Below are 19,193 nucleotides of genomic sequence, written 5' to 3' on the forward strand. Positions count from 1 at the left end.
CTTCAAGATTGCGTACACCCTAAATTGGGCGATTTTGGTGCCTAAATGACGAGTCTGGACACAGCTTAAGAGGATTTTGGGACCATTTGAGTTGCCTCTGACGGGAAATGGGCGAGTGAAGGCGTTCAGTTTGTGGAATCGCCGATGAAAGAACCCCCTACCCCTGCCTTTGACAACCCCCGCATGGGGTGGCTGTAATAGGCGTAAGGCAGGTCCAGAGGCAACTTTATGGACGGATGAATGGGTGGGGAGACGCGGAGGAATTTGAGGGAAGGAGAAGGGTTGAAAAGAACCGTGTCATCATCCTCCAATTTTAAAACCCAAGAAATAGACAATTACAAAGCCTCGTCAGACCTGTCTTGAGCGTTAACTTTTATTATCCACATTACAACAGCCGATTGACTGAAGAGCTACAGACATTTTTATCGGCTCCAGAAAAAATCTCGATCACCATATAGGCGTGAATTCAGGAGTCCACCTGTCGCAGAATTAAATTAGAATAATGGGAAACCTGGTGGAACAAATTAAAGTTTTTTAGAAGACAGTTTTCCTGAAGGAAATATTCCTATGTCCTTGGGATCACATTTTCAAGACTTTGCAGACGATGGATCATGACAAATTGCTGACAGAGGAATAAGACGCAATAGAGAAATTAGATGATAAATGAGAGAGACTTACGTTGAACTCAACCCAAGACCTGAGAATCATGAAATAAAGTTTAATTAAATAGAAAAATACGATGGTAAATACTATGTAAGTTTTGTACTTAGGTAATAAAATATCATATAATATTAAACTTAAAACAACAATATGTGCATCAACATAATTAGTGGATAAATGTACTCGTAGCAGTTGAAAAATTGCAAAAACTGGACATGGACCACTATTGGTCTCAGCCTTTTGAATGGAATTAAAGAACTATAGCCACGGAATCATTGGAATGAGGAATGCATTCCTTGTGTAAGCAATAAAATACATATTTTACTTTCTTGGAAGCTATAAATTATCATTTGGACCGCATGATAAGCTCTGCGCAGGGCGACACCATCGCTCTTTTTCCTTTAATGATATTTTCTTTGCGATGGCGAATAAAAAATAGCCTATTTAAGCTGCACATAATTCATATCCTGCGTTAAAAAAAAGAAAAAAAAACTAATGATATTCCCTCGTTTCCGTAGATTTTTTCCTGAATTTTCAAAATCCTGATTCTAATTTACATAAGGACTATTTTTAATTACTCTGTTTTACTGCGGCTCCCTTTCTTAGAATTGAAAGAAGTTGTTTTCATCTCCCAAGCAATTTTTTCACTTAATGCTGCTTTAACGACCTCTCACGGTCTCTGACCTACCCTACCTGTCCCTGACGCCTTTTTACAACAAATGGACAATACGAAGACGTTGTATGAAATAGTTTATATCGCCGAGGAAACCCATAAAAAGTGGTTACGTACTGGAAATGGAAAGACGATACTAAGTGATGGACGAGTAGGTACATTTCCTCCAGAGTAGCGAGGCCATTGCTTTTCGTGTCGGCTTTGGTTGGTATGGAAATAAATATGATAACAGGCGAAATGCGAACGCTTATGGAAGGGGATACATACATAGAATTGGATATGTAAATATAATAGGATAGACATGGGACCTTTACTCATTTCCGCGAACAAAAGGTAGAAGAATGGAGGTGGGGAGAATGGAATGGGTCATGAATTCTTTCGTTAACCGCAGAGCTAGACTTTAATAAAATTTATTTAAAGCGGCAAGTGGAGATAATTGTCAGTGCGCATACCGTGTGCTCTTAGGTCTTCATACATACAATAATGCGGCGCTTCGGGATCCAAAGAAGAACCCCTGGAGAGAAGACGACGGGGTGACCCGAAGATAGTCAAAGAATGGTGTCGAGTAGAGAGGTCGTCCTTTAGAAAGTATGACGAGAGGGGGAAGATAATGAATGCTCTTTGTGACGTTGGGGAGGAAACCTCGGAACCACGAGAAAGGGAGTGGGGAGGGCTGGAGACTCTGGGAAAGGCCGCGATTGATTAATCCCCTCCTTCGGCGAGGATCCCCTCAGAGGCGCCATTTTGTGCGAATGAGGGAGGGCAGGGGTGGGGATGGCTCACAGCGGAGGGGGGAGAGGGAGAGCGGGCGGGGAAAGCCTCGCTTCCGTGACTTGAGGCCGATGCAGGGGCGGAAAGAGAGAAAGAAAAGTGTTTTCAGTTCGTTTTAAATGAATTGGAGTCAGATGTACGTCAAGTCAGCTCTAAATACGTAGTTCTGTTAGGTGTAATTGGCATGTCAGTCAGCGAACGGGAAGTTTAGATCCATCACCATCATCTCGTGTTACCAATACAGGGATTGTTTCGCAGCATCTCTCCGGACTACCCTGTTCACTGTCAATCACGAGTCCTTGCGCTGACATTTTCCAAACCTGCTCCTCGTAGCACTCCTTCCTTAATTATTCCTCCAATCCATTTTTCCTTCAGTTATGGTCGGAGAAGGATGAGACCAATTGATTCTCTTCTTTTCATTGTATCCTCCGTGTGATTATCACTTCACTCAATCTTTCGAAGCATTTCTTCATTCCTTACTCTGTCTGCTCATTTTGATTGCAGCATTTTCCACACATTTTCATTGCCTGCAAAATTCTTTCCTCTGCTGTCCCCTACCAAGTCCAAGTCTAACATCCGTAGAAAAAGTGGACTCCATGCATAGATTTTGACGAATCTCTTCTTTATGCCTGAGAAATACTACCAATATTTCCCTGAAGTAGTTACATCTGATTGAACGCCTTCCCTCATTCTGCTTGCAAAAAGTAAAATTAGCTTAAATTATTATCTAAGCTTAGCTCATTATTAGCTGTTATGTTCTTATTCTTTGCACATGTTTGGTGTTATTTCATCCTTTCTTTAAATTTTCGTCCTGTTTGCCAAATATACGTGCTTCGTGTTACATTCTGAGTACTTTAATTCATACACTTCACTCCTCTCGTCTTTGGAAACTTTGTCTTTAGTGTGAGAGATCAGGTTCTTAAGGCATGAACCACTGTAAAAGGCACATTACATTTTTTCTTTAGGTAAATTTTTGATTGCTTTTTGAGAAACATTCCCTAGATAGAGTAGTAGTCACCATTTGGCAGTGTGATCTTTTAATTATTCGGGGCTTTAAATGGCGCTTAAGGCTATTTTCGTAATTTTAGTCCGGTAAAGTTTATTAATTAGATCTTCTGAATAGCCATTGTTTACCGCTAAAGTTTTAATTACATTAAGTTCCTTATTTATATTGAATTTTGGCATGGGCATAGAGGCTAATCGGCGGATCATTACATGAAAGATCGAAAGGTTTTGTTCGAAGCAATGCCTTAAAGAGGAGTTAATTAATTGGTCCGAATACATATTCCTCCGATAAATGGACCAATGAGAAAAATGGATCCTGATGAGCCCTTGGCTTGTCATCAGGTGTGACCCAGGGGCCGAACCACCACGGTTGACCAAATATGAGTGGGCGGGACTCGAACTGGCGACCTTTTGTTTTACCAGGCCCTGTGCTTTACTTACCTTACTAACTAGGCCTACAAATGCCATAAAGAGGAATTTATAGCATGCTCATTTATAACATTTTGATTAAAATAACTACGTTAACACAACTATCATGTAAACAAAATTAGTCTGCTGTGTGTGTATTCTCCCCCTGCCACACACCCTAGCGGTGGCTTTGCAGGATACACACATAAATCAAAAGGATTTGGAGTTTTCCCTGCGTTGTACGCGAGCGAATCATTCATGTCCCTCCACCCGGTCAAGCATTCAGCTGTTAGAGCGGAAAACCTTAACTTTGCGAAAGTCCCGTGTAGAATCACACACACTCACATTGTCATGTACTTGCATTTTGCACGTGATTGATGGAGTTCTGGGTTGCTTTTGCCACTGTTGTTCTGGCACATTCATTTGTAGTTGTGAGAAACTTCGTCCAAACTGAAGCGTCATGAGACAATGGTCACACTATGGTAGAACAGAAGACATTGCTATGCATGGGACTTAAAATTGCACAACTCAACGTGTTTACGACACATCAACACATTTCTTTTCGTTGATGCATGGAATTCAATTCAAGGCGAAATTCCAATACATTTTATGACCATTATGAATCGATTCCACAGAGATCCGAGATGAATTAGTAGTGCGGTGACCACTTTAATCATCTCCGTTGGAGAAACAAATTTATTCTGAAAACGTTTTCGGAAGCTCTACTGTTTCTTTGATCCAAATGGGGAGAATATCGCATGAAAATAATTTTTCTAACACAAAAAACGTAGAATAATATTTCTTTTCAATTTTTCTGAGGTACAAATGTGGAAAAAAAGGGTTTCTTAGCTTTTTAGGATCGAACAAGAAAACTAGATTTAATGAGAGAAATTGGAGTAGTAGTATGAGAAGAATAGATTTAGTGGCAGAAGCATTAGCGAGAAGGGTACTAACGAAAAGAATGCTGAGTAAAGAAAGAATTAATGGGAAGATTATCGATACACCCACAGCTGCATGGACCAGAAGCGTTGCCTTTGAGGTTATATGATAGATGTCTTTCAGGTAATATGTTGCAGATCAGAAACTCCTGAGTTGCAGGTGTGGAGAAGAACTGAGAAATTAATTTGGACAAAGACCTTAGACGAATGTAAAGAATTGCGAAAGAAAAGAAACTTTGCTCACGGAAATCCGAAGTAGGCAGAAAAATAAGGAGGAGGAAATATTGAGAAGTAATGGGATGTTGAGTGCGATTATCGAAGGGAGAATGTTAGATGAGAGAGGCTGAGGAAGAAGAAAATAGGCTTTAGATGAAGTCAGATTTACACCGAGGTTAGACAGGCTGACGGAATGGTGGACTAAAGAGGGATATCTGGTGCTTTCCTGGTGCATTTGCTTCATGAACTTTTCTCGGGTCTTCCACCGGGTCAGGGGTTCCATACTGGCCGACGTTTCGATGGTCGACTCGTGCATCATCCTCAGGGTCTACTCTATGGACGATGCACGAGTCGAACATCGAAACGTCGGCCAATATGGAACCCCTGACCCGGTGGAAGACCTGAGAAAACTCCCCCATCCAGGACCTCCCTCTGATCCACAGCCCCTTCCCCCTTGACGCCATACCCAACCGCCACCTCCCCCTCCCACCCATGCACACACATACACAAGTTTCCATCCTTCTCTTTCCCCTCCTCCCACTTCACCAGCAACTCCTCCCTCCTGTTCTCTGTCTAGTATATGAAGCTGTCTGTACTCTGTACTTCACCTAATGATGATGACTTTGTGAGACGAAACCTAGGTCGTGAATAATAAAATATATGTGGAACAACAAAGTATTCTATTTTCAGAGAAACTTCATGAAGAAAGATATATTAGACAAACAGGAAATAACTTAGAGACTCTGCTCACGCGATGCATAGTAGATATATGTACAACAATTGTTAGGAACTGTTGAAGAGTTTTCTTTAATAGGAATAATATTGATTGGAAATGTATTTAAAGAGGGCATCTTAGCTTTTTTTTTAAATAAAGCTAACAAAAAAGTTCAAGAAAACAAAAAGACGCATACTAAACAAATGGGGCCATGCAGTTTCGTAACTGTGAAACGACAAAGCTTTATACTTGCAACAGTACTGTAGTAGTACTGTAGGCTTCTTTTAAAATTAAATGTAAGCAAATTAAATTAAAGGAGTTTATTAGGATTTTCTCGGAAGAAAATAAAATCTTGAGGACTTCTAATGCGATACATGAAAAAAATATCGTCACATAGTACTCATAAATCTTTTCGGTTGGAATTTGAAATAATAAAACAGCAAAAAAGCCTTAAATTCGCTAAAAGTCCTGAGAAGTTCTCCTTAGAAGGAAAAAAATGTCTACCAGCTTAAAATTAAGGAATGGATGAAAGTAGTATGAAAATGGATTCCATCCGCTCTCGTCCTCAATGCCATAAAGTACCCCGTACCTTTTTCCTATTTTCCGATTCAGGTATTCATTGCGAATGTAAGTTGAACGCGAATAACGGGCCGAATTAAAGTTAGCATCAGGAGAAGCGATTTAAACCAAAGAAACGCATCAAAGGATTTAAAGGAACTAACGCAAGATTGGAAGAGAAATGAGGTTATGCTTGTAAGCTCATTTCTTATTCATTACATCTAAACTTTATGACTTCGGAAATCCTTCCCCCCTTACCCCTCCCCTAACCCTTCCCCCACCCCATCCCCGCGAGCTTCCTTTTTTGACTAAAATTGAAGAGGGAATAAGAGATTCATTCCGAATGCATGGTATTCACACGCGGGAAGGAAAACTACAGGAAAAATGGACTTCGCTGAGTATTCAAATCGCATAAGCCGTTATCAGCATTTTACAATCCGGAATCAAACGGCCAAGAATTTACGGTTCGGCTGATTTGACTAATCGCATTTAGTCGCTCTCGGAGGCGAAGAGACAAGGACTTGGGCGCCGGGGATGCACCTCCATCGGCCGCCCAGGCTTCCGGGAGGGAGGTTTTCTCAAATTATACGAGTGGTGTAATTTATTCGCCCGGAGGAAATTACGGGCATCTTTCTCCGAATCTCCTGGGACTTCTCCTTAGCCATTTCCCCTTCGCCAGTCTCCACATAACCTGCCCCGGGCAATCCATTCATTCATCCCCCAAATCTGTAGTGGATTGCCCCCTTTTTAAGTATCACGACGCCGCCGAGGGTTATGGCTTTTCCTCCCAAAGGATAACCACGGCCACAGGGCGGAACTCGACAACGGAAGGATGGAGTGTGCGTGGCTAACCGCGGGGCGAAGAGGGCGGAGTCGGCGGGGAGATGGCATGCGCGGGGGAGGTCGGCGGCACTGTGGGCTGAGCCATTGATTGACCATAGCAATCAAGCCAAAGTTCAATTTTGATATCGTGGTGGTCACAGCGAGCACTGCGGCGTAATGAATTGAGATTTTCGGGGAGGGGCGAGGGGGGGGGGGCGGGGTTCCCTTACCTCGTAGTGTACTCGGTTCTAGAAAACCAGACAAGACTGCTTCTCACAATCGGCAATATCATTTGTCTATGTACTTGGGTTGGAATGAATAAGGGCGCACAATAAACAAAATTCTTTCCATTCATCGAAATTGGTAATAATATCACTTTTTAGAAACGTGTAAAATATGAAAAAATAAATTATTGAACGATAACATAGTTGGAAATTGATAATGGAAATAATATTATCATTAGACTCAAGTAATTTTTTTGCGATTAATTTTATATATGGCAATATTCTCTGCTCAACGTGGCTCCAATGCAGAATAAAACGGTTCCTCCAAAACTCTAATGAACTGTACATTTATTTATTTTAACTATACACTATTACTTATTATTATTTAATTTAACTGTACATTCATATATACCCCGCAAGCCACCGCCAGAGTGTGTGGCAGGGGGTGAATACACACCAGAATAATTTTACCCGAACATGACCCTTCCGCGGTCGAACAATGTTATTATGATTCCTAATGGTTCGTGGAAAAAATGACATCTTAAATTTATGTGTTCTACACTTAATCTCTCTAATTTTATCAACATGATCTCTCCTACCGTACACGGAAAGCTGAAGACTAAATTTATGATAATACCATAGGAAGGGAAATAATTAATTTCTATGTCATTAAGTTGAAAGTTTTCTGATACTCTTCAGGAAACTAATGTTTTTAATATTCAGGAAGTAAACTAGTCATTAGCTCAAAAGAATGCACGCAGAAAGTTATTCTATGAGAAAATATTAACTGTTTTAAATTATTATCGTTATAATATGAACTTGGAAAAGACCTAATAATCCAAGCAATTAGTTCCATAACATTTTTATACTAAAAGTTATCTTAGATCTGAATTAATAATTGTTGGAATATGCACTGAAATATATTTATGGAAAACAAAGGTATTTATTGGTCATAAAAAGAAAATATCTAATACTCTAATTGGCCATTAAGGTAGCCAACAGTTTTATCTTACTTTCAAATGCGAAATGTGCATTATAAAGGACCTCAGCAAATTTTGTGGGAGGAAAAGAGACTCTTTTAAATGAATATCATGATATTGACAAGAAGAAGACTGAACGGTGTCTCGAGAGCAAGGGAGGGATGTCACTCTCTTGCCCTTCGACGTCATTGACTTTGACCAGCTCTCTCCGTGGTCAGAGACGTGACACTCTTCGGACGCGAAGGAATAGACCAAAGTTTGCGTCTACTTGTTTTGACGCAACTTGCCAGCCACTCAAGTTTTGCATTCGTTTGTTTGGGTTCGGAGTGAAAAACGAAAGAAACAAAACGAAACACGGTGAAGGGGTTATCATGAGGATTCTGACTTAATTAGACTGAGAAAAATGCGCAAAAAAGAACAATACCAGCATTAAATTAAACCAAAAATGCAAATAGAAATGAACCCATGTTTTAACCACATTTGTTGCAACAAGGGGCAGCGTTCGATAAGCTTCGCTAAAGCTTGAAATTTCACGAGAATCAGAACTTCGTGATTGGACTACACGTGACTGAATAATAAGACTTACATCCATACCTTAATCGCTTAAATAAAATAAACGTTAGTCTTCATGCGTCAGCATTAATGGGAGAACTTAATACTTTTGTCAACCAAAAATTTTCCACTGGGTAATAAATATCATTCGTAGGATCAAATTCCTGGTAAACAATGTTTTCTGAGCGGTGAAATTTTAAGCAAACAGGTATCTTGCATTAACGTTGCAAATTTAAATTCACTCTAGTATCAATGGCAACGCTACCAAATTATCTAAATCACAGAAAATATATTGCGCGAAATCTTTGACTTCTTTGGAGAAAATCGCACGTCAGAGGTTAAATACTGACAAAAAGTTAAATACCCACCACGACAAGAAACAGAAATTATAAAAAGCTTGTGACTTTAAATTACTTTCTGATAAAATTCATTTTATTGTCTTAATAAGGGAAATCGAATTCCAGGAACATTGATGGAATGAGTTTTCAATATTTTGCAATATAAAACGTATTTAAAGAAGGAGGTGGGTTAAAAAGTAGAGTATGTTAAAAATTTGTATTCCCGTTAATTCGTTACAGTATTTAATTTTTAGGTAGTTGGAAGTGATATTATTACTCGCTGGTATTAGATGGACACATTTGTGGCAAATAAACAAATATATTCGCGTAAATATTCTCACAAACACACTAATGATAAAACTTTGAGGAACAGCGACACACAACACACATTAATATTAAACTTTTAAAAATAGTTTGAACATAAACAAGGACACGCATAAATAATAGTATTTACATTGCTAATGTATTTATGTTTGCGCCCCTTTTTATGTCTCGTCTCGTTCACTTAAAGAATTTCCTTTCGTATGCGAATACGAGTATATATTGAGTATATCAACAATTCACTGATTGTATATGTGTGTACAGGCATAATGATATACAAATGATTACGCCCATGTCAGGCAGAGTAATGCAAGTCATAAATAATCCCTAAAAAGTACGAACACACCAGAGGGAACACACCACTGTGTTTATTGGAATATTATTAAAAAACAGCATATTCGGTGACCCAATCACCTCCAACGAAACCACTCTCGTCCATCACTGTTTTTGTTTGCATAGGCATCGTCAAATTGCACAGGAGAAGAAGATGCTCTGAAAAGAGTTACGACAATGGACGAGTTCGACTTCGCTCAGTTTTAAACTATCAATTATTTCTCTTTGAGGAACTAGTCGGCTTGGGCCACGGGGGTGGACGTGGCGTCAGGGACCGATCGCCACCACCCCCCGGCCTTCGCCTGCCAAACCATTCCATCGCCCCCACCGCCACGTGGGCGATGCGTGGGCATACTCACCGACACGATGTATGCGATGCCTCCGATGGTCATCCGGGCGACGGACTCTTTCCGGCGGACGGGCGGCTCGGCCCAGCGGGGCTCGCCCGCGGCGAAGTGGTCGGTCTCGATGCCTCCTCCCCCACCGGCGCCTCCCACGCCGGCGCCTCCCACACCGGCGCCGCCGCCGCTGCCGTCGGGAGCGTCGCTCGAGGGCAGGACGTCGGGGCGTGGTCCTGTGACGGATCGGACTGCGCGACCCTGCGGATTGGACAATGAAAATGGTTGCGGATCAGAGGAATGTGTTGATGGGGTTTGCGGGGGTCAAGAGCGCCCCCTTCTCACCCCATTCGCTGTGTCGCTCACAGAGAGCAACGCACGGTGGAAGTATGAATGGTGATGTGCGGGATTTAAAAATCGAAGCATTGGGGATGGACATGATTATTGGCCTAAGGTAGTTCCCGTGCTTCATTAGACCATTGCGAGGATTATGCAAAATGAAATTCCCTGCTGACGTAATTAGGAGGAATTCTATTTCCATCACGGATGACATCGAAATGTTTTGGAACAGGCCACTCGGATGACGGCTTTAACACATAAGCCTGCCTTAAGGGGCTTTTAAGACCTCGTATCGAACCAATATGCCGCCAGAATTAGAAGGATTTACAGGCATTTTAACTTTCAAAATTTAATAAGCGAGGCATGCCTAACCACGGAGGTGTTCAAGTCGGCATCCATTAGTGATCGACTGAACCCACACATTTTTACTCGATGACGCAGCACAAAGATGCCGCCTTTAGTCCCACATTTAGAGCCATATTAATTGGTTCATCAATACCAGGCAATGAAATTTTAAAACTGGGTCACACATTTTTGCCAATAGACTTAGAATAAAATTTATGATGCACGAGCGAATAGAATGAGGATCTATTTGCACAATATCCATCGATGTTCTCTCCTTCACTTTCGAATCTCCTTTGAAGCGAAAAATAATTTCGCCATGGTCGAACTCTAATTTAAAAATTGTCCTCATTTTGAATAAAAAAAGAAAAGATAAACCTCGTTTTGGACACAGTGGGGCGATCCCCATTGATTCCAACATGTCGGTTGTTTATTCTACTTCTCGGCTCGTTAAGGTGAAAATCATGATTTGCAAACGGGGATCAAGCTAGAAGAACATAAATTATACTAAACGTTTTCGCATGGCCTAGATGTTATCACTTGTAATACTGGGGTAATCATTTTGATATTCCGGGAGATAACCCTTTATCAATTACGTACGGAACAATTACTCTGATTGGAAATTGCCGAACTATGCGAACAACGTCGGTCGTAATCAGTATATTACGACCGACAGACAATATTGGATAAAAAAAATCCAAGAATGATGCTGAGATTGAGTGGCTAATGTTGTTAGGGAGACGTATTCCATTTGGAGAAATTAGATTCTGATCGACTCGCACCGTGATATTAAATCACACAAGAGTTGAAGGATTTGGTTTGATTTTCGAGATGAGTTTATGATGACTGCTAGACGGACGTTTGATAAACATCGCCTGTGACGAAGTCATGATGGAAAATTTCGTAAAATCGAAATAATATTCCATGAAACAATAAGGAATTATTTTTGGTTTTTTTGTTCACCCCAAATTAGAAACATGTTTTGGCCGATTTTAATGGTAATAAATACAACATATATGTCATTTATGGAGTATAGTACGGTGGGAAAGTACGTAAACCCTATTACACATCCGAATAATTTGCACGTATTCCACCAGCGAAATTACCAACTTTCACCCCACCTTAATCTTCACAGAGGACCGTTATGAAGGTATTCATGTGAGAAAAAAAGCCTCTAGAGCTAGAGCAATGCCACTGTGCAAGTTGCATAAAATATTATTAACAGCAGGAAAGCAATAATGTTCCAGTAAGTGCATGGTAAATCAAACTTCCTTTCCTCTGTTTAAGTAACTATCATCCATTTTGGTAATTTTGAATTAGTACGAGGAAAGAGATGAGAACACGCCAACTGGGCGCATCTACTACAACCGGGTTTGGTCAAATTGCATAATAATATAATATTACGCTCGAAGGGCTTAACTGAATTGTAAAACCATTTTGACCATTGGAAAAACATGCAAATCCGATGTTCACATATAAATCCATGTTGAGCCAAAGTAAAGATTTTCAATTCGAATCGACCGAAGGGAGCGGCACAGGGTGGAATCGGCACAATCAATTACCGATGTTTCGGAACACTACGGGTCGCAAGCTAACGACGCAATTTCTGGGTGTGGTTCGCAAAGCAAACGGGTTCGTGAATTTGAAACGAGAGATCTATTACGGCAAAAGGGGTGAGTGTGGGCTGGGAGAAATCGCGAGGGAGGGAAATCGGAGAAAGGACGCTCGGAATAATTATTACTACACATATATACCTGGCGATAACTAACCACGTCAATGAAATAATTACTCAGATGTGCCCAGTTTACTGTAGCAAAATTCGGAAGCTCAGCGATATGTCGAAATAAAGCAGTCCTTTCTTTTGGCCTCTTAAGAGAAAAAAAAAACCTTTTTCGCGTGAAAATTTCATAGTTTGCAAAGCGCCTAGGTATTCTCGTTTGTTCTCGACGGCGACGGAAGGGAAATGGGGAGGGGGGCGGGGAGGTGTGAGGGAGGGGTAGGGAGAGAGGTGTGTAGGGGGCATTAATTCATTAATGGCGATGTTGCAGCCACCTAGCGGGGAAGAAAGCAATTAGGGTTAAAAGCTTTTTGCCTCGTTGCATTTGCGTCCCTCGCGCCCCCCCCCTCCTCCCCATTTCCCCTCCTTCGCCCCCTTCCCTATCCTCGCCCGGTGTTCACAGCCGCTCCCCGTTGCATCCTACCCGTCATCCACTCCCGGACTTGACTGTCTCTCGCTCTCGTCGCCCGGGCGATGGACGAGAATGACTTAACGCTTAACGAGCGCGGTATATCAACAAATTTCGGCCATTATTCGGATCCCCCCCCGCGCTGGTCTCCGTTGGGTCGGGACTTTGCGCTTGGACTCACCGCGTCTCACGGCTCGCACCGATCCTCGAATCAATCGACCGATTCTTCGCTCCGTCCAGGACTCGTGAGAGAGAGAGAGAGAGGGACACGTATTTTTGTTTCATCCCCCCATCACGCAGTTTTCGCCGATTTTCAGATGGAAAGACTACAAAACGGGGAGCAATACTCGGCGGGTTCCCCAAAATCGGGGGTGGGGGGATCGAAATGAAACGAAACTGCTCGCTGGTCAAACTTCATTGGCGGTTTTCGAAACAAGATACGGGAATTGAATGTCGTAATGGAAAAGGGATGCTTTCGTTCCGATTCGCAGAGAAAGTAAATCACGGACAAAAGCCAAATGGAGGGAGACATCACCAGACTGCTTTCAATCCGCGCAGTCGATGTTTGTTTATATAATGGGAAGGGAACAAATGGCCTAGTCACTGCACTTGAGCTTGTGCCTACAAAGAATATTATCATTCGCTGATGGAATGAGACGGACTAATTACAAAACAATGGCGATTGTAGCTGAAAGAGGCTACATTAAGGGAAGTTAAAATGGGTATTTACATTAAATTTGCAGGGTAAGTATGTATATTTTAACGAAGCTGCAATTAGGTGCTAAAAACTAACTCAATGACCAGACATCGGCGAATTTATATTTCAAGGGAATTTTAACTATGGCAATTTTAACGTATGATTTATTGGTACATTATAAATTAAGGTAAAACTAAGTCGACTCAAAAATTTCAGATTTTAAAAATCATTCGCCTTGACCGGGATTACTTTATTACACTCTGAAATTGTTGAATTGAAATGCATATTAGCGGCTGCCTCCGTTAAAAGATACTCTGGCGGCATCTCCGGCAGTTTATTGGAATTTTTTTAATCAAACTCTATTATTCAATTGATTTTGATGAGGGATTCATGAAGAGCTGCATTGAACTTTCCCAGAGAATCAAGGGCGTCAAAGAAGACTGCTCGGGAGTTATCATCGTCGATGGAGTATGCTTCTCTATTTTATGCATGTAACTATCTCTATCAATATTACATACACTTAGTCAGAGGCGTTGCCGAACTGCAAGAGTAACAGATATTGGATTGAATTGGAGCGAGGGTTGAATTAAATATCTACATTGCCAGTACAGAAAATGATATCTTTGAGAAAAATACTTCGAAATTATACTAAAGTAGACTTGTTCCTTAAATCGCTTCCATAAGGTTTCAAATTAATTATTTTCTGACACAGTGCTAACATGTAACATGTAATGTAACAACATGTAATTCATCATTGAGTGGAACTAAATCAGTAAAACTGCAACTGAGTATCCATTTAATTTTTTCCTCGCAAAATAAATAAAAAGTATTCGTCTTCGTAGAAGAAACAAAAAAAATGCCGGAATAGTTTTACTTTTGTCACCGCAGGCAAATTGTTTTCAAAGTTTTGCTCCACTTTGCAACCTTGCCCTAAATGGTTTAAATTTCAGTCGCGTCACGTCCCTCGCTTTTACAATGGCGACTACGCGTTTGACTCTGTTGTGTCGGTCGAAGAATCATTCGCCAGCGAACTAGTTGAGGGCCGTGCCAAAAATCAACGCAAACGAGACACGAATACAATGAGCTCATTAAGATAAACCCCACTAAGCCGGACAACCACGGCATTTGTCTAAAAGCCTGAACTCTAACCAGGAAAGCGCAAGATTGGCGTGGTCCATTATGATTAATCCTGTGGACTATTGATAAGCCGACAAAAGATTTCATGAATTCTGCACTCACGCACCAATATACAGGTTATATTTTTTAATAACTCCTCGACAGAAATTTAACACTCAATGTAGCTTGAATAATATTAAATGTGGTGCAAATTTCAAATCAGCATCCACCAAATTTTATTAACTGAGTGCAAATGGTCAAATCACTACATCTAGTCTTTGGATCACTGCGACACAAAAGAGCAGCTCGCTGGAAACGCGCACTAATCAATTATGGATGATTGGAAAAATATCATCATTCGGAAGTATGAATAGTCGCAGCAGTATAATGAGGAAATATGAGAAACATTCGAAAAGGATTTTCTATCCAAGAATATAATTCAATATTGGGAAACAATTATGGGTACAATAAAATACTAATGAGAATTCTGATTAATGGACTTTATAAGTATTTCAAATTAGGATTTGATGTATGGTGCGCAGGTATGCATTTTCAAAAATGAATCCTTCATTCATACTGAATAGTGATTATCTATTTTAATTTGCAAAATTAATTCTGTCCAAAGTGCATATTACCCTCGAAAAAAGTATACATAAAAACTAAAAGGATTTTATACATTGAATTGTCATAATTAGACACGAGGTTGGAAAGATGATTATTATTATTGATTCCTGTTAGTATAATAAGCATACTCTTCTCAAGGCATAGAAATCAATTACTAGCGTTTTATTTTTCACGGAAAGTGCTGGACGACTTCACGACTATATGCTACAATAAATTACTTGAAAAGTAAGTGAAAAAACCCACACGCATAGAAAGGAAGGGTGAAATCATTTCAAATTTATCCATGAATTCTTAGAGCAAGCGTGATTCACAGGATAATCGAAAGCAAATACTTTTATATCTACATATGTATGCCTCCACGATGCCCTTAATACACTCTTCCCTTAATATTACTAGTAGGGTCACCATAGTTGGTTAAACAATATTTCGTCATTTATCATCCATAACGACTCTGGCAAGCGTGCAAAATATCAGCCCGCGTGGCCACGCATTGAAATGGAATGCCTCTTGACTCGTACACTTCACTCGAGCATCCCCTATGGCGCAAATGACCTTAGCTGTCGGTCGCCTCCCCTAAAAACTACTACTCGAGAAATGAGCACAGCGACGGTTTAATTCGAACCTTTCAGTGTACCAGACGAGATAAAAACTTTGTGACAATCAGTCTCGTCATCAGTGAGGGTCACATCGTCAATATATTTATTGAACAAAGTTAAAAAATCCTCAAAATAAAAAAAGCTCATAATTAAAATAAAAATAAGCCGCGTTTTTTTCGTGACAAGAGAATCAGTTCCACATGACCGTTGATCTAAGGTCCGCCAATTCGTGCATGCAGTGGAAGAGGAGGCCCATTTCCCGTGATGGGAGGTTTAGTCGATACGAAGCGACGTGAACCACCGTACAAGTCATGAGGTTCCCAGTGGGAATCAAAGCGACTGGACTCGAGGCTTGAACACCCATTGGGAGGAAAGCACCGCTGGTTTGTTCCGTTCGAGTCAGCGCGGGTGATCGAATCGGCGCGCAGTGGAGCGTTGGACTCCTTCGTCGAGGGTCTGGACTGGCGTCCCGCGCTTTGAAGGGTTTTTCGATGGCATTTCGATCCATGCTCGGCAGCCACGAAGAGAACCCTTTGGGCGCAGTGGCGTCTTTTGTCAAGAGGTGACCGACGCCGAGGTCGGGCTTCAAAATCCACTCTCCTCCCAAATCCAACATCACCACAATCTCCCAGCTATGCCGAGTGCTCCAAACGACCCAACAATCACCATTAGTGAGCGCTTACCACAATAGTTACTACTGTCCACTCGTATCGTCGCGCGCGTCGCAATGAAGAGAGTGAGAGAGAAAAAAAAAAGAATTGAGTGAATGCGTCATCCGGTGCAAATCAAGAGGCAGCACGCAACACGATCGTCTCACGAGCGCTCTGTGAATTCAAAGTCTGCCCAGAGTGATACGATACGCCAATTACAGAGGTCGTTTCGCCTCGGATTCGCATCTTGATTAGTTCTATTTTCAGCCCTTCTCTTTTTACGAGTAAATTCCTAATATCCCGCGTTTGAGTCGAGAACTCCATTTCGTGAATCATTTTCCTATTGAAGAAAGTCCTAGTCGTCCAACTCTCGACGGATTCACCATCTCTCAAATCCTCCTCCAAAGAATAAGACTAAGGATAAGAGAGCGATCGAAGCCATTTCATCAAAAGCTAATCACGGAAGATTAATTTTACTCAATATCATGCCGGACATAATTAAGTCTTCATCAGCAACTTCGCTTTCATGGACATATTTATCATTTTTGCAATAAAATGTGTGTGTGGAAATGAACTCAAGACTATACTTTTTCACGCAAAAACTATTAGCCATGACTGACCAAAAACTAGATATTCCACCTTCAAAAAGAATACCCTGATGATATAATGGTTGATGTTTGTTAAAATCTTGTCTGAAAAATTCCAGTCTTTTTTTAAAAATTAGGAATAATTCTACGTTGTATTTTATTGTCGATGTTATTTACGAAACGGATAAATCTTTTAAAAGATAAATAAAAAATAAATCCATGTTTCACTTTCACTATACCAGCAAAGAAATCTGTCTCCATTATAATTTCTAAATACTTTCTCTAGACCAGAAAAAATGAAAATAAAATACTTAAGAAAACATGTGATTATTCGTGTCTAACGGCGAAGGTAGAATGCTGTGACCACTGTTAATCAGATATGAGTCCACTATTTTCTTCTATACATCACATTAGAAATAAGGCGAAGGGGTGAGATAAGACACGAGCTAATTTCAGAACAGCATTATAAGCCTTGATACCGACCGCACTAAATAACATAAAATTGACTGTAATGAGAACATAGGGCGTTTATGGAATCGATGTAATTGTATTCTTTCTCTGACCACACGCCAATGCAGATAACACTGTCTTTAGGATGTTAGTATTTTACTAACTATTTACTAAACCATACTTATTTCCATCATTCACTTCTCTCTTTCTTAAAAACCTTTCCTACTCCAATTATATCTCTACAAATGAACACTAAGCATCCATTTCCATAACTCAGTTGAGACGGCTTGTTATATCCGTGGGCCAAACGTTCGGAGACCCATCGCAGGGGTTCCAACTCCATAGCAGTTGTAAATTTAGCATTTCAAGGTGTTTCATTACAGAAATTAGTACGGCAAATTTAATCGACACATTTTGCAAAATAACAAATATTAAACAATATATGATTCGTGACGCGGTGTGCAGACGACAGCAAACTCGGTGACCCCTAGGAATAACGTAAAATTATAAAATCCGGCAACAAATGTGGATAAATGGGGTGGTGGAGTTCAGATTAAAACTAAAATAATCATGCATTGAAATGAATAACCTCTGAATTGGTCTAAAATTGACCCCTTTCTAACCCCCTCGTATCCCGCCCTCATTAGCAGGACCCGGGGATATCCGACGTTTCCTTCAGTGACGGCCATGTAAGCAAACTTCTCTCTCCCGCTTCCACAAAGTCCCTTCCCACAGGATCAACCCCTTCCCCATCCAGCTACCAACTCCAGAGAGGAAGAAGTGGGGAGTTCTCGGGGACGAATCGGAGACCCTTCTGGACACAAGCTTATACAAAGTGCTACACTGGGCAACGGCCTCTACTCATCCGAACCGACACCGCCCGCCTGCACCCTCGGTCGGATGTCCCCCATGGGATGATGGCCCGAAGTGGGAGGAAGGGGGTGGCGATTCAAGCCCATCTATGCGGTCACCACCCGCGTTCTCCTCGGACGATAATCTCGGTCGTCCGCCCTCACCTTATCGAAACTTCCCGTGGAAATTATATGTGATAGAATTTATTCATGACGGTCACCGATAGCCAATCACTTTATTCTGGAGGAGGTTTTGTCTACACAGGAATTAGGAATCATGTCGCCCGATTTCTCGATGACCACCGACCGACCTACTCGCTGTATTCGTGACTGCGACATTACCACTTACTTCTAATTGCACACAATGTGTGAACTAATAAGGCGTGGCGGAACCTCTTAGCAACTTGTAATATTTATCTTAAGCGGTTCCTTTCCTTCAAAGCGCATTATCTAGGAGCAGGACTTGCACAAGCGAAATTGTGATTCATGACTTATTTCCTCATCCAGTCTCGAGCAAAGGACAGTGAGCCGTGGGGCGGGAATCGGCTAAGTGCGTAAGGATATGTGGTTTCTTGCTTTCTCTGTGGGTTAGGTGAGGAACGAAAGACGCTGCAAATAATGAAAATCGCCGAGACTCATTTTCAGACGAGTTGTTGGGTGAAATTCATGATGAATTTTGCGCTATCCAGTTCCTAAATGTTAATAGACAATGTGAGAAAGGGGTCAATGGAGTTCGAAAGACTGAAATGAAGTGTTGGAACCATTTAAAAAAACAAAATAAGTAAGTAAATTGAAGGTTGGCTTGACATGGGATTGACAATGGAAGAGACCACTCCAAAATTCAGACAGAATACATGTCCAGAAACAGATTAAAATCCCCAATTTGAAGAACTCCGGTCTATA

The 19,193-nt window shown here is 41.1% G+C and overlaps 1 protein-coding gene across 1 annotated transcript in view; it reads right to left on the minus strand.

Annotated features, from left to right (window-relative positions):
• Positions 1-19,193, minus strand: part of LOC139690490 (inactive rhomboid protein 1-like) — a 96,576-nt gene that overhangs the window by 57,506 nt on the left and 19,877 nt on the right. Inside the window, exon 4 of the mRNA XM_071587947.1 lies at positions 9,874-10,113. Within this exon, the coding sequence (XP_071444048.1) occupies positions 9,874-10,113 (240 nt within the window). The remainder of the gene's footprint in view (positions 1-9,873; positions 10,114-19,193) is intronic.

Source organism: Hetaerina americana, unplaced genomic scaffold, assembly GCF_022747635.1.
Source record: "Hetaerina americana unplaced genomic scaffold, ioHetAmer1.1.p SCAF_3, whole genome shotgun sequence".
Classification (NCBI taxonomy): Eukaryota; Metazoa; Arthropoda; class Insecta; order Odonata; family Calopterygidae; genus Hetaerina; species Hetaerina americana.